Raw genomic sequence first — 26,997 nt, forward strand, 5'->3', positions numbered from 1 at the left:
GTGTTAAATTGGCTGCGGTGACTGTCAGAAATGGTGCAGATTCAAAAATAGATTTTAATATGATGTGGCGCTTGTTTGTTTTTTATTTAGATCTCAAGTGGTGAGTTTCTACAGCATTTGAGTCACGTGTTATATTAAAGAAATATGATTTCAAACAGTATCTGACCAGCATATGACTACACTGCAATTCTTCTCAGATTTCTTGTCTTGTTTTTTTAACACAATTATCTGAACATCCTTTAAACAAGATATACTGTGTGTACTTAAGAAGCGAAATGGGACAAGATTTTATGTCTTGCTTTCAAAGAAATCTAACATAACCTAATCGAAACTGTGCTTAAAAAGCTGTTGCCAGTGGGCTAAGAAAAATCTAATTCAAAAGTAAAAACAAGATTATGTCTTCTAGTACTTTTTTAGCATCAAGCATAAACAGAAATTTGCTGGTTTCCTCTGAAATCAAAGCTTAAAATGTGTCGAAAAACAAAACAAAAGTGAGAAAATGATTTCACAGTGTAGAATTAGTTTTTAATTCATTTCTATAGAAAAATCACTGTTACAAAAGACAAAGAAAAACATTTTTTATTTTGTAGTTTCCAAGTCAAGCATTGTTGTTATCGAAAATTGAGTTCTTGCTTTTCCACAGGAAGGGTCACGTGATCGAACGCTCGGAGCAGTACCTGTTAAACTCTCTGGACAGGGGAAAAAGCACACTGACGGTTAAAAACATCCGACAGGGGGACGGAGGACCCTACACGTGCCGAGCCAGCAACAAAGCTGGGAGTACGGAGAGTCAACTCTTCCTCAAAGTCTTCGGTGAGGAACATTTATCTATCTCAGAGATGATAGATATTATTGACGTTATTGATGCATTTGCTTCGATTGATCCAAATAATTGTCTTTTAAAGACGTATTTGTGTGCGTGTTGGTGTTTTTTACGGCGTGACCGGTGAAGTCTTTACTCACGCCCGCAACGGAGGCGATTTTTCTTTTCTTTTTCCATTTAGTTGCTTTCCTCTCAAATTCTCTGGAAGAAAATGAAGCAATGCGTCTTTGAGGCGCCACTCACGCGAAGCCCCCCGCGCAGTAAAATGTGCCGCTGTTTCAAACAGGGAAATGAAAGAGCGCTCAATTATCATGAAAAACTCCAGCAGGTTCTTTATTGGACTCAGATTCAATCGATGCTCTCAGGAAGCTGGAAAACGGATTATTCTGATTGGACCGTCTGTCTTCGGCATGGAAATGTATGGAGATTTATTCACTGCCATCAGGGTCCATCTCCAAGTGCCAGAGAGGCTTGTTCTTCGAAATGCACATTTATATGGCCGTCTAATCGGACGGGGGGTTCGTGGAGCTGCAAACGTGACGTTTATGCCTCTTGACGTTTCGCACACGTGGGAGATCTTTATTCTTCAGAATGAAGGACTTCATTAATAAAAGAGCAGAGGAACATTAAGAGTTCGGCTTCTGTCTCTGTTGACACAGCAGCAGTGCAAGTTATTTAGCCAACATGTAGTGTGAGTGACACTAACTACATGCTTCAAAATATTAGTTTCGCAACATTAAACTTACTGCCAATCACTCCTGGAGCAACAGCTCAACGTCTTTGGTTCTGTTGCGAACAGGGCAGACAGGAGAACAGGAAGCGTATCCGAAGTGCCGTAGTACCACGGAGTAATCCAAAAACACAAGAGAAACATTAATATCCAAGATAACAAGCGGTACATGAGGGCGTAACATAAACAGCGATTGACAAAAGCTAACTGAACACAAGGGCTATAAATACACAGATGCAGGGAGAAACAGGAAATGAGACACAGGTTAAACCAATTAACAATCACAAGACACAAGGGGTGATGGGATATGGAGTCCCTACAAAACAGGGGGAAACACTGATCTCCATAGCGCCCTCAGGTGGAGAGCCAAGGCGCCAGCCTCGGGTGTTACTGGAATTTCAAGGTTTTTTTTATCTTTTTATCTATCTTAGTTTTTAATGTATTATTTTTTCACTACATTATATTATATTGTATTACTAAATTATATTATACCAGTATTTCTACTCATCTTCATGTTAAAATGCAATGCACACAAATCATTAGTGCATTTAAATTGCATTTTTATTTTTTTTAAGAATGTGTAAGTGGTACTAGACTGTGCAAAATCACCTCTATGATGTTGGGATGTTCTGGGTCATTGCTTTAGGATTGTTAAGTGGTTGCTAAGCAGTCCTAGGTGTTTTTTGTTTGGTTGTTAGGGTGTCTCAGATGGCTATGTACTAGTCAATATAACTCTATGAATATGACTCCCCTCTATGATATCTATGATATTTTGTATCATCATATGGTTCACCCATTAAAAAGAGTAACACACCTCTTCGCGAACCAATGGCAACCCTGGCAACCACCTTAAATGTCCTGGCAACCACCCACATCACCCTCACGATGACATTTAACACCACCACAACACTCTGGTAAACACCCATAGCTCCCTGACATCATGATGGCAATCTTTCAACTCTTTGGTTTCATATACCTCAGGAAATAAAAAGATTGAAAATTTGTAGTCTTTCTAGATTCTTCCAGCTCTGTCGATCTTCACACAAGCCTTCGCTCCATCCTTCCGGCGGACGATTCTTCAGTGTCTGTTGCTACATATAACCACCTGATCTTTGCAGATGTTGTTCAAAGAGCCTGTGAGGAGCTTTTCTGCGGGGCTTCAGTCATTTCATGGATTTATTCTGCTGCATTCAGCTGATCTCTGTGAGAGATGAAGAGCAGAAAGTCGCTGTGGGCTTGTTTGCTCTTGACTTCAGTGAAGTTTGGGGAAAAACTCAGTTTATTTAGAACAGGCAAATTCATACACGTCTCAAAGTTTTTATAGACACCTATGATGCTGTTTGATAGTGTTTATTATCTGCATTATTTGTAAACGGTTCAGCATCTACCGTTGTGAGATATAAATGTTTTTTTATTTAATAATGCAGTTTGTTTTTCATGTGACTGAGGCGGAAAGGTTCCCAAAACTTTAAATTGTCTTAAAATTGTTAAATCAGGTTAAACTTCTTCCCGCAAAATATAATTTCTTGCCTTGATGTGTGAAGGTGAAAGAGAGTTTCTATAAATGTGAGACAAATCTTGACTCGCGCTGTGAAGTGTCAAAGGACGTGAGAGAACATTGCGAAAATTTAGATGTAATTCAAAGCAATTATCCACCGACATTAAAGTCTGAGGACCGATGAAGTTCAAAAGAATTGACTTAAATATGTGCGTTGACCTGTCTGTCTGCATCTGTCTGTCTGTCTATCTGCGTGTTCGTTCAGTTCCGCCTCACATCACTCAGTTACGGAACGTGACGGCGGTGGAGGGAAGCGCTGCTATGGTTTCCTGTACAGCTGAAGGTGAACCTGTGCCTGAGATCTCATGGAGAAGAGCCAGTGATGGACAGACATTCAAAGATGGAGATAAGGTGAAGAGTGCACACACACACACCTCTGATCCTCTATATAACAATGGCAGAGGTTTGACAAAACGTGAGGGTGAAAGATCTTTTTTTGGAGTACACTGTTTCTTTAAAACTGCTCTGTGGATTTGAAAGTGATTCTTTTATAATCATCAGCACACGCAGCGTTTCTCATTATTGAGTCATTACAGGATTCAGATATTTGACAACTTCACAATGATAATCAAACTGTTTCAACTAATTTCACCTCATTCACTTCAACATAACAGCAGATCTGTGTCTCTAGCTGCACCTCTGTCTGTCTGTTTCTCCTGTTACCTGACTGTGTTCTCTCTGTCTAGATATCTGTCTGTCCAGTTCACTGTCTGCATGTCTGTCTGTCTGCTCTCATGCTATCTGTCTGTCTGTTTAGTTATTAGTCTATCTAGTGGTCTGTCTGTCTGTCTGTCTAGCTCTCTGTTGGTCTGTCTGCCTGTCTAGCTGTCTGTCTGCCCATCTGTCTGTCTGTTTCTCTAGCTATCTGTCTGTCCAGTTGACTGTCTGCATGTCTGTCAGTCTGCCTGTCTGCTGTCATGCTATCTGTCTGTTTGTTTAGTTATTAGTCTATCTAGTTGTCTGTCTGTATGTCTGTCAGTCTGCCTGTCTCCTGTCATGCTATCTGTCTGTTTGTTTAGTTATTAGTCTATCTAGTTGTCTGTCTGTATGTCTGTCAGTCTGCCTGTCTCCTGTCATGCTATCTGTCTGTTTGTTTAGTTATTAGTCTATCTAGTTGTCTGTATGTCTGTCAGTCTGCCTGTCTCCTGTCATGCTATCTGTCTGTTTGTTTAGTTATTAGTCTATCTAGTTGTCTGTCTGTATGTCTGTCAGTCTGCCTGTCTGCTGTCATGCTATCTGTCTGTTTGTTTAGTTATTAGTCTATCTAGTTGTCTGTCTGTCTGTCTGTCTGTCTAGCTCTCTGTTTGGTCTGTCTGCCTGTCTAGCTGTCTGTCTGCCCATCTGTCTGTCTGTTTCTCTAGCTATCTGTCTTGTCTAGTTGTCTGTCTATATGTCTGTCTGCCTGTCTGTCTAGCTCTCTGTCTGCCTGTTTACCTATTTGTCTGTCTGTTTCTCAAGCTATCTATCTTGTCTAGTTGTCTGTCTGTCTGTCTGTCCGTCTGTCTGTCTGTCTGTCTGTCTGCCAGTCTAGCTGTCTGTTGGTCTGTCTGCCTGTCTAGCTGTCTGTTTCTCTAGCTGTCTGTGATGTCTAGTTGTCTGTATATATGTCTGTCTGTATGTCTGTCTGTCTAGCTCTCTGTCTATCTGTTTACCTAATTGTCTGTCTGTTTCTCTAGCTACTGTCTTGTCTAGTTGTCTGTCCGTCTGTCTGTCTGCCAGTCTAGCTGTCTGTTGGTCTGTCTGCCTGTCTGTCTGTCCATCTGTCTGTCTGTTTCTCTAGCTATCTGTCTTGTCTATTTGTCTGTCCGTCTGTCTGTCTGCCAGTCTAGCTGTCTGTTGGTCTGTCTGCCTGTCTAGCTGTCTGTCTGTCCATCTGTCTGTCTGTTTCTCTAGCTATCTGCCTTGTCTAGTTGTCTGTACATATGTCTGTCTGTCTGTCTGTCTGTCTAGCTCTCTGTTTACCTGTTTACCTATATGTCTGTCTGTTTCTCTAGCTATCTGTCTTGTCTAGTTGTCTGTCTAGCCATCCGTCTGTATGTCTTGCTTCCTTACAGTTTTTCTATACTGTGTATTTGTCTGCCTCTCGCTCTATCTGTCTTTCTGTCTCGCTATTTGTCTGTCTGTTTAACTATCTGCTTCTCTTTCTAGCTGTCTGTCTCACTGTTGTCTGTCTAGCTATCTATTTGTGTGTTTGTCTGCCTGTCTGTCTTGCTACCCATTTCTCAGTTTAGCTATCTGCCTCCCTTTTTAGCTGTCTGTCTCTCTGTTCATCCGTCCATCTAGCTATCTGTCTGTCTGTTTGGTTATCGGTCTGTTTGTCTAGCTATCTGTTTCTATCTTTCTGTTTGCCTGAATGTCTAACTGTCCATCTGTCTAACTATTCATCCATATGTCTATCTGCCTGTCTGTCTGTCGGTCTGCCGCTCTGTTGTCCTTCTGTCTTTTCCTCTCTGTGCTGTGGTTTTGTTGTCTCACAGAGATCTCAGTAGCATATCAAACAGTCAGGAAGCGTCAGCCCAAGGCGGACGGTGTCAGAGAGGCTATACACACACGCGCACACACGCACTCGTTCACACAGACAGCGAGATACTGTTGGTCTGTACTCACCTCTTGTGTCTGCTTACTCTCCTGCTCTAAAATGTAATTTGTTTTTGAGGTCATAAAACAAGAAGGTGAATTTGCACCACAGAATAAGAAATATGATTCCGGCAACTGCTTTTATTAGCGGTTTATTAGATTCATTCAGTCGGAAATGTTTTTTTTTTTAGTAAGCTCTGTTGTGTTTGTGTGCAGGGACTTTATATTCATGTGCTTGTGTTCGCATGCGTCGTCGCTGTTTGTGTATATGTGTATTTGAGTTCAAACGGCATTCAATGAATATATTAAGAGTGTTTGCTAAGGAAAGCATCTCTGTTATTATTGCTTATTCTTACAGTGAGCGAACAAACCCATTACTCTACATATTAAACTTTAGCACGTTCCTCGCTGTTCTTGTTACAAACATGAATGATACTCGCATCACTCTGAGAGGTTGTTGAGGAGATGAGCTATTACCTTCCTCAACAATTGGATTTTCGTGGTTAAAAGTAAGAAACAGAATGTCATTGAAGTGTTTTTGGAGGAAATATCGAAATCCCGTCTGAAGACTGGGGAAGACTTTTTTTAACTTGGGTCACTATGCAATTTCCTAGCAACTGCAAAGTAATACTCATAAAAATACCCTAGCAACCCACCAGAGCACCCTTAGCAGCTGCATAGCAACACCCTGGCAACCACCCACAACACTAGTTGCCACATGTTTAGCACAGGCAACAAAGCCCCCAAATAACCCCATAGCAAAATGCTCGAAACCTAGCAGATGCCTAGCAACACCTTGGCAACCACCTTAAACCCGTGTGTTTAGCAGATCCACATACAGATGCTGTATTTGCCTCGTTTTAACGTGTCAGTTTGTTTGTTGACTTCATATTCTCCTGCCGTGGAAAGGCCACGGGTCACTTTCGCTAGCTGAATAAAATCGAGTCAAATGCATTAGTGTGAATTGAAGGAAACCTTCAGGTCTCCAGTCAACAGTAATAGCCCTCGCCCCATAAAACACATGTCACAACGTGTTGTTAGGCAGTAAAGCTGGCCATCCAGACAATAAAAGGACGGTGAAGCTAGAGATCGATTTCCCTGAGAGTAAGAGGAACGGTGATCATTAAAGTGGGCGTTAGGGGATGGGCTCGTCCTAATACCTTTATATTTAAAGTCCCTGTTTTACTGCCACCACAGAGACCAAATTATATTATACTCTGGATTAGAAGAACAGGACTGCAGCTCTTTTTAAAGAACAAACATTCTCACTATGCTTTGACACGCTTACTGTATGTTTATCTAATGTTAAATGTTCTAGCTTGGCCGGACAATGATAACAAGGTGTCAGAAATGTAAATGAATGTGTTTGTTTTCGTTTAGAGTCAGGACGGCCGTGTGGAGGTACTCGGACGGCACGGGAAGTCCACGTTGACATTCAGTGGCGTGCAGCTCTCAGACTGGGGTCGCTTCGACTGCGAGGCCCTCAGTAGGATCGGAGGCCATCAGAAGAGCATGTTCCTGGATATCGAATGTAAGATTTGACATTAACGTACCTCAGTGTCAAGTGACTCAATTATACTTCTGTTGGGAAGTCAAGTAAACCGGGTTGCTGAAAATTCTCGTAAGGTCCTTGAATATTTTCTGAGGACTTTTCACCACCGTTTTTTATTTACTTTGCTGGTCACAATGGTTATTTCACCCCCCAGTGTACAGAATTATTTGTGTTGGCCTGTGGAATTATTCTAGAAAAAACGGCATCCGTTGGGGCCAATTATGAAAGGAATAATTCTCGTTCATTCCTGCGACTCTCTGCATTTACTCAAATACCAGCTAATTGGTTTTCGGTACCAAATTAAAAATGACCTTCACGCATTTTTCAACCGCGTCTTTGTTTATGGCTGTTTTTACACTTTTATACAAATTTCACATTCACACTGCCGTCAAGCCTCAAGCTTCAAATTCGAAACAATGCAAAACACGCTCTTTGAATTAGACGTCTGTTGAGTCATTTCAAGCGTTAATCGCACAGAGTGCACCTCGCTGACCCTGACGTCGTGAAGCTTCTTCATGTCACTGGCTCAGCGTTGGGCGGGGTTCACGACGGCAGGAGCCAACCAAGCGTTACCGTGGTGCTAATGAAGTCATTTATTTAGTGTGGGAGCTTCTCTCCACACTCGCGCTGCTGCTCAGATGTGACGGAGGTCCCGGCATTAATCTTTGGAATGGAGGCTTGCTAGCAGCATTATGCAGGAGTAATGCCTTCATACTGTTGATGCCCTCAGCGCTTAAAACACAAGAGACATTCACACCACTCGCTGTTAAAGAACATTTGCCTGCATGTGTGTTTCTCACATAAAGAGTTTTGCATGTGAAACATGTTTGCTTGAGTGTTTGTGAATTGCTGGATCTGTGATCTGATTTTTAGCTTTAAGAAAAGAAACATCACATTATTAATGAGTATGTTGATCATAAAGGGTCATATTTTAGAAAATTCCCCAGCTAAAAATGTTGTTTTTGAGCATTTGAAGAGATAAGCTGCAGTGTTGAAGAACATCAACATCTGAAATACCATTGGGTAAGCAGTGTAAAATCGTTTTTAGTTTAAAATTGGGAGCCAAATTAGAGGGCTTAAAAATGACTTTATGAAGATGACAGCATCACTATTTCATTGTTACACAGATATTAATTGTTCTGTCAGTCGAATTTGTTGACCATATCAATACTTGTTGCATTTCATGAAAACTGTCACAGTTCAAAAATGAGAAAAATGCGCATTTTGTGTGATTTTCCAAAGTTTGCATGTCTGTAACTCAAGAAGTATTAAAGACATCTCAATATTCTTTCAGCTTCTGTTACTTAATAAACTTTTCTTTAATCTATTTTTGGTAAAAGCCACTGCGTGGTACAATCCCAGAGATATGGGGCTCTCAACATGGCTCCATGTGCAATGTACAAAGTACCCATTTTCACAAGTGGAAAACCAAATGTGATTCCCTTAGTATACAGCTGCTGTTCATTGTATTTATCTCCAGAATAAAACATTTTAAATGGAAAATTGTTGTCAAGGGACATCTGGTTGAGTTGACACAGAATGACCCATATGTAATATCTTTCAACCTTTGGGTGCCAAAATCTGGGAGACCTTCATCCATCCATGATTGCGTTCCAGAAGTTACCGTGAGAAATAACAGAACTTCTGGTGGGACCACCTCCCTAACCTGACCTAACATGACCCGATAAACTGATATGTCTGAATAAATGTGTATAAATATAACTTTGTCTCTTATTAGATGCGCCAAAGTTCCAGACCAATCAGACCATCTTCTACTCGTGGGAGGGAAATCCAGTGAACATCAGCTGTGACACCAGGTCCAACCCTCCAGCGACGATGCTCTGGAGAAGAGATCGCTTTACCATCTCCAGCCAGGGGACGAGCAACATAAAGATCCACACCGCAGAGGGCCGCTCCATTCTGGAGGTTCGCTATCATCACACGCATTTAATGCGTCTAATATTCATGCTAGTGAATGTGTTGAAGACAACGACAATGCAGGAAAACCAATGTCTTCGTCCAGCATCTAAACACATTATTACTGAAGATTTATGAGGATATTATGTACTGTGAACTCACACCAGCGGGTTGTGCGTTTCTTTAAGAAGGATGAGAGTTTCGCATTATTCCCGTTTCTCTTTAATAATTCACTTCACTTGTTTATCCACAGGTCACTCCAGTGTCCGATAGGGATTTCGGGCGCTACAACTGCACAGCCAGAAACAACATCGGCGCTCGATACCAGGAGTTTATATTAGCACAGGCAGGTATGTGTTCACCTTCAATAACCTCGAGAGGAGAAAGTGAACAAGTCCTGGTGAATTTATACTGTCTACCTGATGTTAAAACGTGAATGAAATCCCACATTCACCCTGTCTGCCTTCACCATCATATATAGAGTCATATGCAATAGAGACGCTTCTCACTAAACTTTTTATTCATCCCTCTTATAACATTATAGAAACAAAAAGTTTGATTTAAGAACGATTCTGAGTATATTCTTTTATTTGAGTTCTTCAAATTAGTGTAATGGAATAGGTGGCTATAATATTTTAGTGATGCGTCAGGCATTCATGATGATACTGTGTATCCTTCATTTAACCGCAGTTCATTTTCTGTGTATGGTGATTTACTAGAGAGCTCACTAATATACCAGAGTCGCCGTTCATTTACTCTTGAGCTCTTTAATATCCCATAAAGATTTGGTTCATCTACAGTACAAGAAAATATCACACGCACACAAATAAACACACACACACTTAACAGACACGTACATTCACACATACACACTCTCTCTAGTTCACAGAACAACACATCTGTAGACCTAATTTAGCCAGTATATTTAATATTTCTATATAACGTTTATTTTACGTATACACTTATATAAAGACTATAAATGTCTTTGTGCTGCTGAACACAAAGGAAGACATTTGAAAAGATGTCAGTAACCAAACATATCTAATCCCCCATTTACTGCCATAGTAGGAAACATAAATACTATAGGAGTCAATGGGGGATGACATCTGTTTGGTTAGTGGGGATATGAATCCTATCTAAAGTATTTAAGTGTATTTTTTCACGGAGTCTCTATTAACACTGACCAAAAATAGCCAGACTTAAAATTCATTTTATTCATAAAATTTAGGGGTAGGTGTAGGGCTTTAATATCTCAATAAGCTGCCATCATTATTATTATAATTTTATAATTTATAATGATTTACACTGTTGTTATTGCAAAATTTTAAATGCACAGCAATACTGATGTGCAAATAATAATGTTATCTGCCACTGTTTATAAATACCAATAGCATCTAACTACTATTTCTACTTAATCCAGAGAATATAGAGCTATCTTTGTTCAGTGTAAATAGCAAATTACTTTGAAATGCTGCTATTTTCACTTAGGGTAAACAGAACCTACTGCTATTTAAACTTTGTGTAGATAGCATCTGTCGCTATTTTCAATTAACATAAAGAGCATCTATTGCCAAAAGCCGCTGCCATTTTTTGGTGCACAATTATCATTAACTGATGTCACTGTGAAGCGACACTTGAGAAATTGAGGATAATGCCATTTCACTTGCTTTTCCGCCTCCGTCCACACTTCTTTTGAGCGGGACGTCCTTCCCTCACATCCTTAAGAGGTGGAGCTAAGACGTAAAGAAAGGAAACAAAAAGGAAGTCTGTTGTTATTTAACACATTCTTTACAAAAACGTTTGAATGAGATTAAATTTAAAATAATTAAAAGGAACACAAAATGTACTTGATTGGAGGATATAATATAATATTCACAACAACATTTAACAACAACATTTACTAGTAACAAAAAAACACAGTTAACCACAAATCGAAACATTGTAACATTTCTGGCGATCTACTTTATATCGCTTTTCAATGTATTGATTCACTATTTGTTATATTTCATATTTTATATATAATATTTCATATTAAAATTACTAAAATGTCAATACGAAAGAATTTAAGGGCCGGGTATACTTGACTTGCAGCATCCGTGTTTGGCTTGCACACAAACGTGTCCGCACAGCTTCTTGAGCGTACTCAATTGTCAAGTTGACTTGGAGGATTCAACTAATTTTGTGAGCAAGTGCTGTTGCACGCGTTCTGACTGCAGACCCTCCTGATGACGGAAATTACATCATACTATCATTTTGCCTTCACTGTTTTTGTGTGTGTGTCAGATATGATGTCAAAGATGGTTTTCACCTGCCAGACGATACACCTGTAGTAACACAATCTCATGGATTTAAATGGAATATCATTGACAAGCAAACCTCACATTTTCTTCAATAAATGTAAAACTGGAGTTAAATGATGCATCAAGACGCTGCACACGTACCGTGTGTGAAGGAGACAGCGGTTATGTTTATGTGTTTTGGCAGGTCAGGCTCTTGTGGGTTGGTGCGGTTTTGTCAGATAACAGGAAGAGATCTGTTGAATATAATGTCCTGTCTTATATTTGTGTGTGAATGAAAGAGTGAAGATCGTTTATGTTTGCATCCAGCACTTATTTCTCAAATTTTACTGATTTTTTTCTTGATAAACAGACGCTACAACACATATGTTGACAGAAGATTTAAAGTCAGAGTTGGTTTTGTGGACACCTTTGGTTAAAACTTGACGTTCTGTTACAGATGTCCCTTCGAATCCGACCTCCGTCAGACTGACCTCCATATCCCAACGTCTCGCAACTGTGACCTTCACGAAGCCCGACTCACACGGAGGTGTTCCCATCAGCTATTACATCATCCATTACAAAGACATAAACTCACCCGATTGGAGGACAGTGAGATCACACGGAGTTCAGAGTGAGTGTCTTATTTTAACTTTGTCTCGTGTTTCAGGCTCCGGGACAGTTCACCTGAAAATATATGTTCTGCCATCATGACACGTGTCAAGCTGGATGGCATGCAGAACATAAAAGAAGATATTTTGAAGAACGTGGAGAACCAAACCATTTGGAACCCTATTGACTTCCATTGTAAAGACAAAAGCCATTTTTCAAAATATCTTCTTTTGTGTTCCACTAAAATAAGAGGCATATACAGGTTTTGAATGACACGAGAGTAAATAATGATGATTTTTGGGTGAACTATCCCTTTAAAACCCCTTTAAAAGAAGAAAAATACAGCACCGTGTTTCGGTCACGTCGCGATCTCTTGACTTTTCTTCAGAAAAATTCTCCCTTCATATCTTATTGATGCCTTAGAGAAACAGTACGTTCAATATTTTAGATTTTTTTCTCTGCCGGCTGCATAAGGGAAACACTTTAGAAATAAAAACACACTTCCTCTAAACTCCATTATCACTTATTGCTTTTTGCTGGATTGTGATGTGTTGAGAATTATCCTGCTTTGTTTTGGTGCGACCAAAGCACATTTTCACTGGCTGAAGCCGCACTAGAGATAATGAGTTTAACACTTTGATCATTAAACTTACTCGTCGTATTGGTCGTACAATGATTTCTCTTCGTGCATTAAGAGGCCATTAGCCAGGACACCCAACACAGCAATAACATTCGTCCTCAAAGCAAGGAACAAATAGAAACCTTTAAGCGTGGGAAGTTTTACGGCTCAACTTCAAATCACAATCTCGCAGGTCTTCTGAGAAAATAAAGGCATGTGTGAAGAGGTCATCACCAGACCTCCAAAATATTTCTTCTCTGCTCACTGCTGGAAAAACTCAAATAGGAGCGTAATGACTTCGATTACATCCGCATATTCTTTGTGGATTTTTAATTAAGAGCTCAATGTTCTGTGACTGCGGTCATTAAGCACAATAACGCCGGCCGTCGAGTCAGTTCATTTGTATTACTGCTTACTCATGGAAATTAACAAATCAAATCATTTGCAGGGTCACGGCCTCGGACGTGCTGTCATAACACTGTGATGTAATTCCCTTCCTGATGATTTCTATCCTGATATTGGACCGATTGAAGAATGATGTCGTATCTCGGCTCAAGCTGATCTCGTGGGAATTCACAGCTATTTTACAAAGTGGCTGATTTGAAAAAATTGTACAAAATTGTACAAAAACATACAATTATAAAAGCATCAATAAATAGACTAGTTTATCCCAACATGAACCTTTCAATAGGCCTAGATCGTATGAAATGAAAGAATATCGTTTTTGGATATGAACGACACGAAGGTGAATAAATCGTGACAGAATCTTCGCTTTGCTTTAATCCTCGGATATGAAAGAGCATCGATGGCATATGTTAGTCTGTCTGATACTTCAGGTTTGATAGAAGTGGATCTCTGACTCTTTTTGTTCTGTCACAGCTACAGTCGCCCTGGCCAACCTTGAGCCCAACACCACGTATGAGGTGAGGGTGGCGGCAGTGAACGGAAAGGGTCAGGGAGAGTTCAGCCGCACGGAAAGCTTCCAGACGCTTGCCATACGTAAGACCGTCCTTCTATTATCTCTTTCTTGCTCGTTCTGCATCTTCATTGTCGGCTGGTCGTAGCAGGTTGTTCGGTTGCCGTGGCGATTTGATGTGAATTGATACTATTGCAGTGAACATTCTCTTTTAATACAGAATAAAATAGCGTCTCATAATAATAACGTAGCTTTCTGTCGTTTATAAAGAACTTTATAGTTGAGAGGGTTCTTTCCTTGACGATGTCCTCTGTTCCCGCAGGTGAGCCGAGTCCTCCTACAGTACACGGACAGAGAGGTGTCGGTAAAGCCTACAGACTCGGTCTGATCAAACAGGATGATGGTGGAATGCCCATCGTGGAGTACATTGTGAAGTACAAAACGGTGAGAGAACCGTGATGAACTTGATCACAGAGGAATGTGTAATGCTCTGTGGTTTACATCCTAAAATCGCTTAGGAGAAGTAAAAATACAAATGAGACAAGAAACAGAGTTCATAATAAATTACTGTAGAAGTCAAATCATCTGGATTTAGAATGTTTCAGTGCATATTGACATCTTTTATAATGTTGACTTTTGATTGAAGACTTAACAAATCTGAGCTTGTTGTTGAGATCTCTTCGAGGACATTTGTGAGATGTTTAAGACGCTCTCCATTTTATCTCATTTATGTCTAGGAGAAATAACTGAGATATTGTGACATATTGAAGAGATCTTATCTGGGATTTTTTAATACAGCTATTTTTAAGCCAAATGCGTTTGAACTTAGTGATAATAATAATATTAATAAAACAATACTGCTAATAATAATACTAACAATACTCTACTACTTCTACTAATAATAATAATAATATATTGTTTTTTATGAATAATTTCCTCTATACGTTTTCTTATTTTTATCCTATTTAATATAATAACAACAATAATATTAATAATAATAAATGTAAAGTATTGTTATTATAAGCATTATTATTACTTATAAATTGTTCATAACTCTTAATATTTGTATTATTCTAATAACAATAGTTGTATTATTATGAATAGTATTATTATTTATAATATATTTGAGTATATTTTATGAACAATTGGGCCATTTATAGTGGGTTTAAAACTACATTCCAGTATTAGAATTTCTATACTTTGATAAACTTCTGTAATTGTTAACTGTACATTGCCTCCTTAATGTTTTCTAACATGAATAGCATAACACACAGTTTTCATTCAGGAAGACATAAGATCACATTACAAGCGAGACTGTGTGTTCGTCACATTTGATCCGTCTGTAAAACTAAAGCATGCAGTGGATTTAAAGGCTCGAGTTGATATCGAATCGGATTATAAACTTTATTTCACATGCTGTGCATTTGGAGAGGAATCCGCAGGGTTCAGTCAGCGGTAATCTCAGTTGGTTGTCTGGCAGGAGTGGTGTGGGTGGCTGAATCTGTAATGTTCTCGGGGAAAATGGTGTGTACAGTGAGTCTGTGGGCTGAGAAAGAGCTCACGCTGCGACCTCATTTGCTTAAAGAATAAAGATGCTTTAAAGAAAGAGGCGGAACGCTCCGAAGTTCCTTCATTCTCCACAGATGAACTGCAGGGGGGAATTCGGGAGGAATTTTACTTTAGATGCGTTGCTTTGAGAAACGGAGAAGCCCGACCCGAGTGATTGTTTGGCTTAATACACACGTGTTCACCTTAATATTGCACATGCTCACGTGTTCTGATGAATCTTGCAAACCTGTCAGAAACATGTCCAAGTTGCATTTCATCTTGAGATCAAAGCAAAACAAAATGTGTTTGCATAAAAATGTAAAACTTATTTTAGTAAAATTAGGAGTTTTTTGTATTGTGATTTCCAAACCAAGTCTTGTGTGTTTAAATATGTTAAAAATAGTGTAAATATCTGTTGTTCTGAATGTAATTCTGCTGATAATGAACAGAATTCTAAGATTTGCAAAATATTTATTTTATTCATTTTGTTTCATTTTGTGGTGTTTCAGCTAAAGAGGTCAATGTCAGAAGGAAATCGGGTTGATATATAGGAGTTCTGTCACCACAATTTCAAACCCGCCGTCATCATCATCTGCTTATAGAAAGAAAGCAACACAAGATTGTGTTTCAAAATGAAGATTAGATGAAAGTATTATCTCTCCGGGCCAATGAAAGAAAACTTTCCTTAAACTTTCAGGGATTTTGAAAATCTGCAAAGGATAATGGGAAATGAAATCTCTTTCAAGTGCTTTGCTAAAACGCGGCGATAGAAAAGCAGATTGGAGCGTCTGATTGTGTTGATCTTCTCCTGTGACCGACAGACCCGCTGACGGAAGGAATCAATTTAAAAAAGATCATATTCCAGAAAATAGATGCGGTCGTATTAGTTCACACCGATCGTGAGTGTTTGGAAAGTGCCAATAAGAAATAAGAAGGAGAAGATTGAAATCACGTTCAAACAACAATATACAGTTTGAATATCTTTATTCTGCAAAATCCATCTGTTATTGTTGCCTATTTCTCAGCTTGGTTCATTGAGATTTTGTCGATATCTGTATTCAGCAATCATGTTTTTGCAATCTGTTTGCAGGAAAAGGAGGAACAGTGGATGACCAAATTGGTTCCCGGCGTGAACGACGTCGCCGTGTTACAGCCGCTTCAATGGAACACGCGATACAACGTGGAGATCACGGCACGCAATCTGAAAGGCCTGTCGGAACCCACCTTCTTCCAGTTCCTCATGCCTCAGAAACCAGACATCACAGGTACACGCATGTTCTCTGTGATAAACCTTAGATTTATTGGAGTTTGCTGTGATTTTCATTCTTTAGACCGGTGATTCTCAAAGCAAAGATATCGACATGCAGGTTAAGTCATGCGCATATGCACAAACTCAAAATCTCGTGCTTTCCCCTCACTACATACTTGTACATATTATCTTAATGAGGATGTGACACGCACCTTGTTTTATTAATCCGGGTCATGGGTTTTTCCAAACTTTAGAAACGTATTGATATTCAGAGCATCCGCTGAGTTCTTGGGATGCTCGCAGCGGCTCAAATGTGTCAGATAAAAACAGAAATGTTCAAGTGATGTCACGCCACATCAGGGATGGCATCGGGTCTCCAGGTAGAAAGAGATGAGACGCCTCCAGCGTATCTGAGCCGCTGTGTCCGAGACTTTAGCATGAGTGACGAAACATCAAATGCGGCAGAGCGTGGTGGTTTGATCTGAGATGTCGTTTGAAGAGGATTTCTGTCAGAGCGCTCTTAAAGAAATGGCAGCCAGCAGTTACACGTGTACCGCCCTGACCTCACTTCATAAAACAAACATTACCTGTTTCTCTGGATGTGAGTAAAGTCATAAAATAAGGTTCTGTCAGAACCACTACCGTCAATGATTTGACATGTGACTTTGTAAAGTTAATACAACACAACAACACAATCATTTTTTATTTAAAAAAACATGATTGCAGTAAAAACAAATTGCTGCTGTATGATGTTTAAAATACTTAAATTATGTATAAAATATAAATACTTAAATTAAGTATAAAATATATACCTAAATATTCTAAATATAAATATGTTGTATATCATCACTTTGGGCTTTTGAAATTTCATCAAATTTCTTAAAGAAAATGCAGCTGAAAATATAGAAATATTATACTACATATATATATTAACTTTACTGCAGATAATTTGCAAGTTTTAAAAAATATATTTTCACACAATATTCTGGCTTAAATTCAATTTGATTTCAGTTACCTAAAATGTTTTAATAATTTTTAAATGGATCATATTTATACTATTTAAATCAGTATAAATATATAAAATAAATATAAATTGATATAAATTGTTAAACAATAAATTTTAAATATCTATCAATTTAAATATTATAAATATATTATATTATAATAATTTTATATGATATATTATTATAATATTATATATAATATATTATTATTATATATTATCAGTTAAGTCTTATTTCGTTTTTTCTTTTTAAATTATTTATTCACACTTCTAGAGTGTGCAGCAGTTAAAAATATTTAATTGTAGTGTTGTTTTTATTTATTTCCTGTTCATACTTTTAGTGCCTCTCACTTGAACTGATCTAAATTAACAGAAATGTTTTAATAAAAAAAAAATATAACCTAGTTATCGAAAACCATTGTAGTTTTATAAAACAATGGTTTGACATGAAGAAACGTTCAGCTCAGCGCCAAGAAGGTTTGACAAAAACTGTTAAACACTGAGTTCTGATGAATGTGGCTATATGGTCATTTGGCTGTGTATTATATTGTTTCATATCGTTACTTCATATGGGCTGTGGCCTCTGAGAGCCGTTTTGCGAGTCATTTATTGCTTTATTGGCAGACAGCGTTGGTGAAACAGTCTTGCAGAAAAGGTGCAGATGTGCTCTAACATACTATAGAAGGAGAGAGAAAATATCAATATTTTCCTTGCTAGGAGTATAATTCGCAAGCAGGGTTTCTGCAGTATTGTGTTATTAAAAATTGAAGGAATTGTTCAGCCAACCTCATAACGCTCCAAACCTGTATGACTTTCTATTACTTTCTGAAGGAGTGTTATAGATTGTGAATGTAAAAGATATTTAAGTAAAAGTTGAATATAATTTTTTAAAAAAATCACTGGAGAAGTGAAGTAAAGGATTATTTAGTTTTAAATATTTTTATTTATTTAACTGCAGCTCTTTTGTTTGTAAACACAAAACATACAGATACTTTAAATGAAATATTTTGATGTATTTATTTAAATATATACCAATAATTTAAATAATATAAAAAAAATTTATTAAATATATGCGCGTATGTGTTCATTATTACATAAATAATATGCACAGTTCGCATACATATTTTATGTAAATGCAAACTTTCATTTTAGATGCGATTAATTTTGATTAATCGTTTGACATACCTAATTTATAATACAAATTTAGACATGTTTATGTTGAAATTCATATAAAATGGTATATTTTGTATTTTTGCAATGTTTAAAGCAATGTTAAATGAAGGTTATCTTCCATTTTATTTTAGTATTTCATTAGGAGTTACAATTGTTTTAAGTAGCGTAACTAGAAATTTATATCATTTCTTTCCATTTTGCATAAAGAAATGTTTTAATAAATTTCTAATATTTATTGGTTGAACTCTTCTGTGAAAATGTACAAATGTAAAGGTTCAAAAATTATTATAATATCTATTCTTCATGTGGTCAAGTTGATATGGGTTTGAACACTTTTTTAAGCAGTCCAGTCATATGAGGTCAGTCTTCAGGTTGCTTCTGATAAAGTTAACACTTTGAACTCGTAACCGCGTTCTTATAATTTCTGTTTGCATCTCTGATTTTGTGTTTGCCGCTCTGTGCTGATCAGAATCAATGAAACCTCAGATGTTCATTTTGACTCCAGGCTTCCCATATTGAACAGTTTCCTCTAATCAGTCCGAGCTTCAGGAGAATCTCATAGACATTTAACTGGTTACAGAAAAACATTGTGTTTACGCTGCGGGTCGGTGCATGTAAACGCTCAATAAACTGACATCTGAACGTGTTGATAGTGTCGGTATCTGTCAGCATCTCTGACCTCCAGCTGTGTTACTTTCTGTGTGTGTGTGAACCTTGATCTTCATCCTTTTTCAGAGAGTTTAAGTTCCATCATTACACACCTGAAAGAGTTGAAGTACATGTCAACTAAACCCAAATGAAAATTTGTTCATCATTTATTCCTCAGAACACAAAAGAAGATATTTTGAAGAATGCTGGCAACATCATTGACCCCCTTTGACTTCCATTGTATGAACACAAAACCACCGAGACATTTCTCAAAATACCTCTTTTGTGCAAAGAGTCGTATACAGTGTTGACCCACATTAGAGTGAATAAATGATTTTTTTTCAGGTGATCTATAGGTGTGGGATGTGATAACAGCGGTTGACGGTGTGTTTGTGTTTTCTCTGGTCTCAGCAGATTCACTGTTCAGTGGTCTCGGTCTGGGTGCTGTGGTGGGTCTGGGCGTCACCGGCGTTCTCCTGCTTCTGGTGTTGGTGGACGTCAGCTGTTTTTTCCTGCGTCAGTGTGGACTGCTCATGTGCATCAGCCGTAAGTTCTGCAGCAAGAAGACAGCCACCGGCAGCAAGAGCAAAGAGCTGGAGGAGGGCAAAGCAGCGTACCTGTGAGTTTATTCTCTCGTGTGTCACGCATGAACGTCACGCCCCTTGTCTGCACATCCATCTTCCTATGCATGAAGTTTCTGTCGGTTGTCTGTGTTTGAAAGATTAGGAGGTCTTGTGTTTGTGGATTGTTCTGTGAGTCACATTTAAACTTAGGTAGCTCGCTGGTCTGAAGCTGGTTTTTAATAGTAAACAGGTCTGACATTATGGTTTTTAGAGGAGTTTTTTGAGGTATTTGTTTTTATAGCAGAGCAGTCAGGTGTTGGAATGGAAAAAGTTGTTTTAATCTCTCAATTTATGCGTTAGCGAAAAGGTTTTTTTTCCAAATCCTCTCAAAGCGTGTTCAAAGATGATCAACGTTTTAAAAGAAGAACTGAAGATGAATTAAAGGGTTAGCAATTTTTCAGAAACCTAAACGAGTGAAGAGGCTTCCCCACTAGAATTTTGTTTTGCAAATGTTTGCATTACATTATGCAAACCTCGCACTAAAACTTTGCACCAACAAAGTTGTTGAGAATGTCCCCGGTTGGCTAGCTCTATGGCTAATTCTTCTGTTTGAGAATTGAATAGTTACAAAAAGACGGAAACTACCCAACACAGTCTCACTCCTGATTCATCACATATTGACGCTCGGTCAGCGCCCCTTTTGAACGTGCAGGGTACCCTTTGGTTTCATTTTTCGATGTGCTGGGCACGCAAATTTTACGGTCATTATGAAATTGTATATTTGATATCATTTACTATGATGATGTGTCACGGTTTAATTTAAGTTTAACGGATAATTGCGTTAACATGACGCTGTTCAGGCAGTTTGAGCAAGTATTGTAACAGTTTATTTATTGTAATATAAAACATAAGATACTTGTAGTCACAATGTCATTTAAAAAAATATTTTCCAAGGGTACCGACTTGAAACGATCGGTTTGTACAAGGAACAGATGCGAAAGTCTGAAGCTGAACAACAGACATTCAAAAATTGCCACCGGACGAAGAGCTACGTCAGCTTCGATGCCATTGGCTCTCCCGTGTCTCGTGACCATTTGGTTGTCTTTGTAAGATCGACTGCATCTAGCTAATGTTCCAGTTTATCTTTTGAATGAACTGCATGCATTCACGGACACGGCATGTTCACATAAAGTTATGGTACGGCTTCGGTGCAAAAAGGTTTGCAACACAAGTTGTTTATAATACTTAAACACTGCTTTTGCTCAGTTTGTGCAAATAAATACCTGTGACTGTACTTTAATTCACGTGTTGTGTTTTATATGGTTGAGAAGTGGTTAGGTATAGGTGATGCAAAATATTTAAACCCTTAATAATTATGAAATTCTTAGAATTGCACGCATCCCGGTCTGAACCATTTAGCCAACAGCAATGCAGTTCCCTGCTCGTCGATAAACAAAGCAGAGGGGCTTTGACCGAGCATCAATATGTGAGGAGTCGGGAGTGAAACCGGGTTAATGTATAGCCGTGATTTTTATCTCCTGAATATTGATAATTCATTGGAAATGATTCTGAACTGGTAATGAGGAGATAAATTGAATGTGTTCTGAACTTGCAGACGATGATTCACATTGTATTCTCATCAGTGTTAAACTTTTATATTAAGATTCAGATACAGAGATCCAGTAATCAGTTCATTTTCTAATGTTCTGTGCGGTGGCTTCAGTGAATGATTTGACAGACGGTCCATTGTGCTTTAGCATTAGAGACCTCGTGAGATTCACAACGTCGGAATTTATTTTGCATTACAAAAGCATTTAGTCTGGAGTCATTGGATTTCAGATTATTATGTATTCACAGACCTGAGATGAAGGAAAATTATGTCTTGGGTCTTAAACTGAGGGGGATTTCGGCCAAAACAGAAAACTTTTATGCTTTTGGTAATATGCCATTGCGATCATGTGTACTTGTGTTATCGTGTGCATATGTGTGTGTGATGCACGCTGCATGTGTGTTTGTGTGAGTAGGGGAGATGGGTCGAAGGAGCCCATTGTGGAGATGAGATCTGAAGAGAGAATAACAAATCAGCAGGACGGCAGTCCAGTTCTCGAACCCAGTGAGACAACTCCACTGACCGAACCCGAGTAAGATCTTGATAAAGCGCATCTTAACTCCTTTATAGTCATGTTGGCTAGACAGCTGACTGTTATTGTGAATACTGGGGGGTCTTACTGAACCTCAGACTTTCAACTTCTAGAGACTTTACATACCTTATCGTACTTTATCTTTTAGAACCAGCTGGATATTCCCACAATTATTTTTTTTATTGATAATTTGATTTGCCCATCAAACTTGCCAATCACCTAGAAACCTATAGCACTCTTTAAAATGCTGCTGTTTTCAACCTAAGATTGGGTTAAACCCAACTGTTTGGGTTATATTAACCTGCTGTAGCAAACTGGAAAATTCTAGATAAATTTGACTCAACCATGGGTTGAAACAACCCAACCACATGGTAACGTCCAAGCTACAGTACCACCCAAAGCATCGTAGCAGTCACCTAGCAACGCTTAAGCAACCACTGACTTAACAATGCATATAGACGGTTTCAGCGGCAACAACATAAACAAACATTATGTGGCCCATGCAAACTTAACTTCTGGCAGACCTGCGAAACTAATAAATAACTGTTAAGTAATTTTAATTTAATTTAATACAATTAATATACGATCAAATATTACTACAAATTAATGTTAGTATTAATTACATTTAAATAAATGGTTACATTATAACCCGACAGAAACTGGAAGTTAACTTTGCGCCAGTCGCGTACGTCCAATGAAACCATCTATAGACAGGTTGAACATTATATTCTATATTTATAGTATAAGCTCAAGTTTTTTTTAACAATGTGACAAAGCTATGTCAAGCCATCTTCAAAGTTTGTCTTTTTCAAACTTTTATGGTTTGTTGTTTTGTGGTTTAGTTACCATTAAAACAACGACGGTCTGTGGAGTTTCTTCATTTTTTTATATAATTTATTAATATAATTTATCGGTCAGTCAGTTGGGTTGTAACAGTCGAAACTCATGGGAATTAGTGACTATTTTGCGAGGTGGTTAATTTATATGAATTCGTACGAAGTAAATCAAACTAAACTTACGATTATTAGAAAAAAATCACTGACGAAATCGTACTCAATATACAAATGCTACTTTAGAAATTCATTCAAATTAGCTACCTCGTAAAATAGCTACAAATTGCTCTGAGATTATCACTTAAATGTGCAATTACTATGCAATTATTGTTGTGTATAATTGAACACAATTGCATGCCAATAATATGCCAGACACCTCCTCATTGTTGCCGAACATTCATCTCACAGCCGTCGCTGAACACGTTTAATAATCGTCTCTTAACAAAATCTCTTCACTTCTGTAATCGCAGGAAACTCCCTCTAAAGGAAGAAAATGGCAAAGACGTGCTTAAGCCGGACTTAATCGAGATCAAAGTGCATGGCGACCACAGTCTTCACATGAAACAGGACGACGGTCAAGCGTAATGGAAGAGACATTCCCAGCCCACCGGAACTGAGACCAAACGAGAATATATATAAATATACACAGTATATATATATATATATATATATATAAAAAAAGAAAAGATGATGGGGATCTTCAGATTGATGGGCGTGTAAATATGTTAAAATATACAGAGAGACAGTTCAGTTTTTTGTGATAAATCTATGATGGTCTTTCTATTCGAGGCTCTTGCACATTCGGTTGCCGTTTCCGTCTCGGGCCTTTTTCTGTTTTGGTAGCGTCCTGAACACACAAAACGGAGGACTAGCGCTGAAATGTGCAGATTTTACTTCTCTTTTCCAGGCATGTGGAGTGAGAGTCGAGTCCGCTGAGACATCTGTGTCGTCTTATATAGTCTTGATTATTTCAGGCCATCTTCATCTATACGTTTGAAGACTTCATCTGTTCGAGTGTTTCTGTGAAATCCGTGGAGAATTCAACACAGCGTCCCTTAAAAATGAGCCAATGGTTTGAATTCACAGCCTGCCTTTATTCTGGTCTCCTCTGAGAGACGTGTCGTCTTATATTCACTTCGACTGCTGACCGTCACATTGGTTTGAAGGTTTCATCAAACGTTTGTAACGTCTGTAACGTTGACGAAACTCGCAAAACAAATCCGGTCAAAACTTTAGTGACTTAACAGTTCTTCTTTAACTGCCATGACTCCAGATGAAGTGTGTGTGTGTAGGTGTGTGTGTGTGGCCAGAAATATACTGTACTTTACACAAATAGAGACATGAATGTTTGGACAACGAAATGCAAAGTGCTTTAGGTGCTGTAGGGGGCGATAGACTAATGTTATTCATGTAACTAAACATGTCAACTTCGCAGCAAGATTCTTCTCAAACTGGTGCTCTGGTGCACCAATATCTCATCAGTGAAAGAAAACCTGAGTCATTTTACAATCGTAAATTGTAAAATTGATGAATGAACAGTCTGCATTGGATCTTGCGTGTGATACGATGCCGTCACATGAAACACACGTGTACACTCAAACATGTTGGTGGTTGACAAATAAACTATAAATTCACACACAAAAAAACAAACAAATAAGATAAATCTAATTATAAATAATATAAATATTAATCAAATAAAATATTATGAACAGTTTGTTTTCTTCTTCTCTGCTGTGTCACACCATATGACACAAGAACGGTATATTTGTCAGTAACCCATGTACAGTATGTTTCTGGTGAGTGTTTGCCACCTGAACCACTTGAGTTATTATATTTGATATATTTTACTATAGTTCTGACCTATGTGTACATACAGTACCTGAGTATGCCGTAGTCTTACTGTAAGAGTTCCCAGAAAATGAAGAATAATGTTGCAGTTGATTCTTTTCTGTAAGTATTCCATAAGATTAAGTTATTAAGTGAAATATGCAGCAGGGCGTTATCTAGCAAATCCGAATCATGTCTCGCTTACGATTATCATCAAATCAAATTCCTTCGTCTTTGGTCCAAGAAATTTTGTTTTGATTTATAATTATTTGGACGAGATTGAACGTTTAGTACTTACGTATTATTCGACATTCACTCAAAGCGATTCATCTATATAAATCTTTTGGTTTCTCACGGACGTTAGTAATGTCGGACATAATTCAAACTCTTTGATTCGAAGTCACGTTACTTTGCACACATTTTTGAGCACTTTTGTCGATTGGTGAACTTTAACGTGAAATCTTGTGTGTTCATTGTTTTTTCGTTTAAAGCTGTAAATCTGTAACATTTTGTTCAAAAAAATCAAGCAAGTACGTAAAAATATGTGTCACGAACTGTCTGCTTACCGTACCGTGATTCACAAAGATAAGCTTCTAATAATAATTTGAGCTGTTTGGTCAGATTTTGCAGGAAAATGTCACTTCGACGTCATTAGCTCATAATTTATGCAATTCACGTTTCAATCAGAGATGGCGATAAAGAGACAAAAGTTTCTGACTGTAGCTCTCTAATCTACCGAAACTACATTTTTAGAATGACTGATTTGTGTGACAAGTAAGCTGTTATAAAAAATAAAACAATTATTTCTAGAAACAATGCAAAATACAATTTCATGGCATGTCAGAAATATGGTATTTTGGGGAAGTAGAATAAATTCATTTTTTACCCTCAACATTGATTTTTATTTAAAGGCTCTGTTAATTTCATTTTTATTTACATTTATGCATTCGGCACACCTTTGTATACAGAATTATTCATTTTTTTCCTGCAATGCCCCACCAACTGAGCTATACAGGAACATCAGGTTATTTCATATTTATTATTTTTCTGAACAATAAAAATAGTCTTTCTTTTATATTCATATTCACAGTACTGTATCTGACACACACACACAACTCCTGTGAATTTCTGTTCAAGTGTTCTATGCATCTGTCATCTCTCCTGTGAATCCGTTATTTTGATGTTAGGACTTTGATCTTGTGTGTATCACAGGTTTTTTTGTTTACAGGAAACAGCAGAAATCTGACTTTACCACTGGAACGCTGTAATTTACACCTGTAAATAAATGTGTCCTGCTGTGAGACGCCGCTTGTAAGAAATTCTCCCTTTATTTGACTGTCGACTCCTTTTTTATGATTTCATTTAATTTGAAAGGTTTTTTAAATATACTCTGTTTAAGTCAAAGGACTGTTTGAAACGTTGCTTAGAGATACAGGAGATTAGCGAGGTCAAATATTGGATTCAAGCAACGTTTCTCAGTTTGCTCTGCGTTGAATCTCAGTTCCTGGTGAGTAATAGAGAAACGGTTGAGATATTAAAGAGATCTCAGTTGTGATTTAATGACCACACAGTGCTCTGTGTGTTTGCTTTACACCGTGGTAATTGAAATAGAAATGTATCTGTGTGAAAGTGTGATTCATTCAGCTTCTCAGACTGTTGAAATCCTCTTTGTTTTTTAAAAGCTGTTTTCCAGTGCTGTTTTCATCTGTTTTTGCAGCAGTTTCAGGTCGTTCAGCGTGAATGTGTCTATTAGATCTTTATTAAACTGCACAGCATTGGTAATAGAAAACGCTTCAGGCTGATTTCAAACAATCAATATCCTAAACGTACTGCAATTACCTCCTAATTGTTCCATTGAATCGCAAAAGCATCTGAAGGTCAATCGGAGAGATAAAAACTTTTAGAGATGCATTATGGGAAACCTTTCCCTATGTCACAGGCATATGTGTTTTCTCATAAATATATTTAAACATAGAGATTTTAAAAACAACAAGGCAAACCACGTGAGAAATACTGTCGTATTCACTGTTGTATTGTACATTTTAGTCAAATTTCCTAGATACTAGAATGTGTGTCTTTCAAACTTTCTGTAGTAAATATTTACATGTACATTTAGTCATTTTGCAGACGCTTTTATCTTAAACAACTCACAAATGAGAAAGCGACTTACAAATTATTATGAATATTAAAGAATACTACAGAATACACTTATAGGCTATTATAATACTAAAAGTTTATTATAATAAAATATACCACAGTACACTACAGTTTACTGTAGTAAATGTATGTTAGAGTATTTTTTTATGTGGGTAAGATATTATCCACGTGTCATATAATTATATTTTTATTTAATTCGGTTCTCACAAACAACTTTCCACAACAAAACAAATACATAATAAAAGGTGGAAGCCTTTTCTTACCAAGCACTTTAT

At 37.7% G+C, this 26,997-nt stretch overlaps 1 protein-coding gene across 3 annotated transcripts in view; it reads left to right on the forward strand.

The window, feature by feature from the left end:
• The window catches only part of LOC130413659 (neural cell adhesion molecule 2-like), a 153,761-nt gene extending 127,900 nt beyond the window's left edge, over nt 1-25,861 (forward strand). The window contains exons 7-18 of one of the 3 annotated variants that reach the window (XM_056739037.1): nt 644-813; nt 3,317-3,462; nt 7,069-7,219; nt 8,979-9,166; nt 9,411-9,507; nt 11,894-12,067; nt 13,544-13,663; nt 13,903-14,024; nt 16,219-16,393; nt 19,613-19,820; nt 21,789-21,905; nt 23,209-25,861. In XM_056739037.1, coding sequence (XP_056595015.1) covers nt 644-813; nt 3,317-3,462; nt 7,069-7,219; nt 8,979-9,166; nt 9,411-9,507; nt 11,894-12,067; nt 13,544-13,663; nt 13,903-14,024; nt 16,219-16,393; nt 19,613-19,820; nt 21,789-21,905; nt 23,209-23,323 — 1,783 coding nt within the window. In that variant the 3' untranslated portion in view covers nt 23,324-25,861. The remainder of the gene's footprint in view (nt 1-643; nt 814-3,316; nt 3,463-7,068; nt 7,220-8,978; nt 9,167-9,410; nt 9,508-11,893; nt 12,068-13,543; nt 13,664-13,902; nt 14,025-16,218; nt 16,394-19,612; nt 19,821-21,788; nt 21,906-23,208) is intronic. The other 2 variants (XM_056739046.1, XM_056739055.1) reach the window with 2 other exon arrangements.
• Nucleotides 25,862-26,997: the final 1,136 nt, after the last annotated feature.

This window comes from Triplophysa dalaica, chromosome 2, assembly GCF_015846415.1.
Source record: "Triplophysa dalaica isolate WHDGS20190420 chromosome 2, ASM1584641v1, whole genome shotgun sequence".
In the NCBI taxonomy this organism is placed as follows: domain Eukaryota; kingdom Metazoa; phylum Chordata; class Actinopteri; order Cypriniformes; family Nemacheilidae; genus Triplophysa; species Triplophysa dalaica.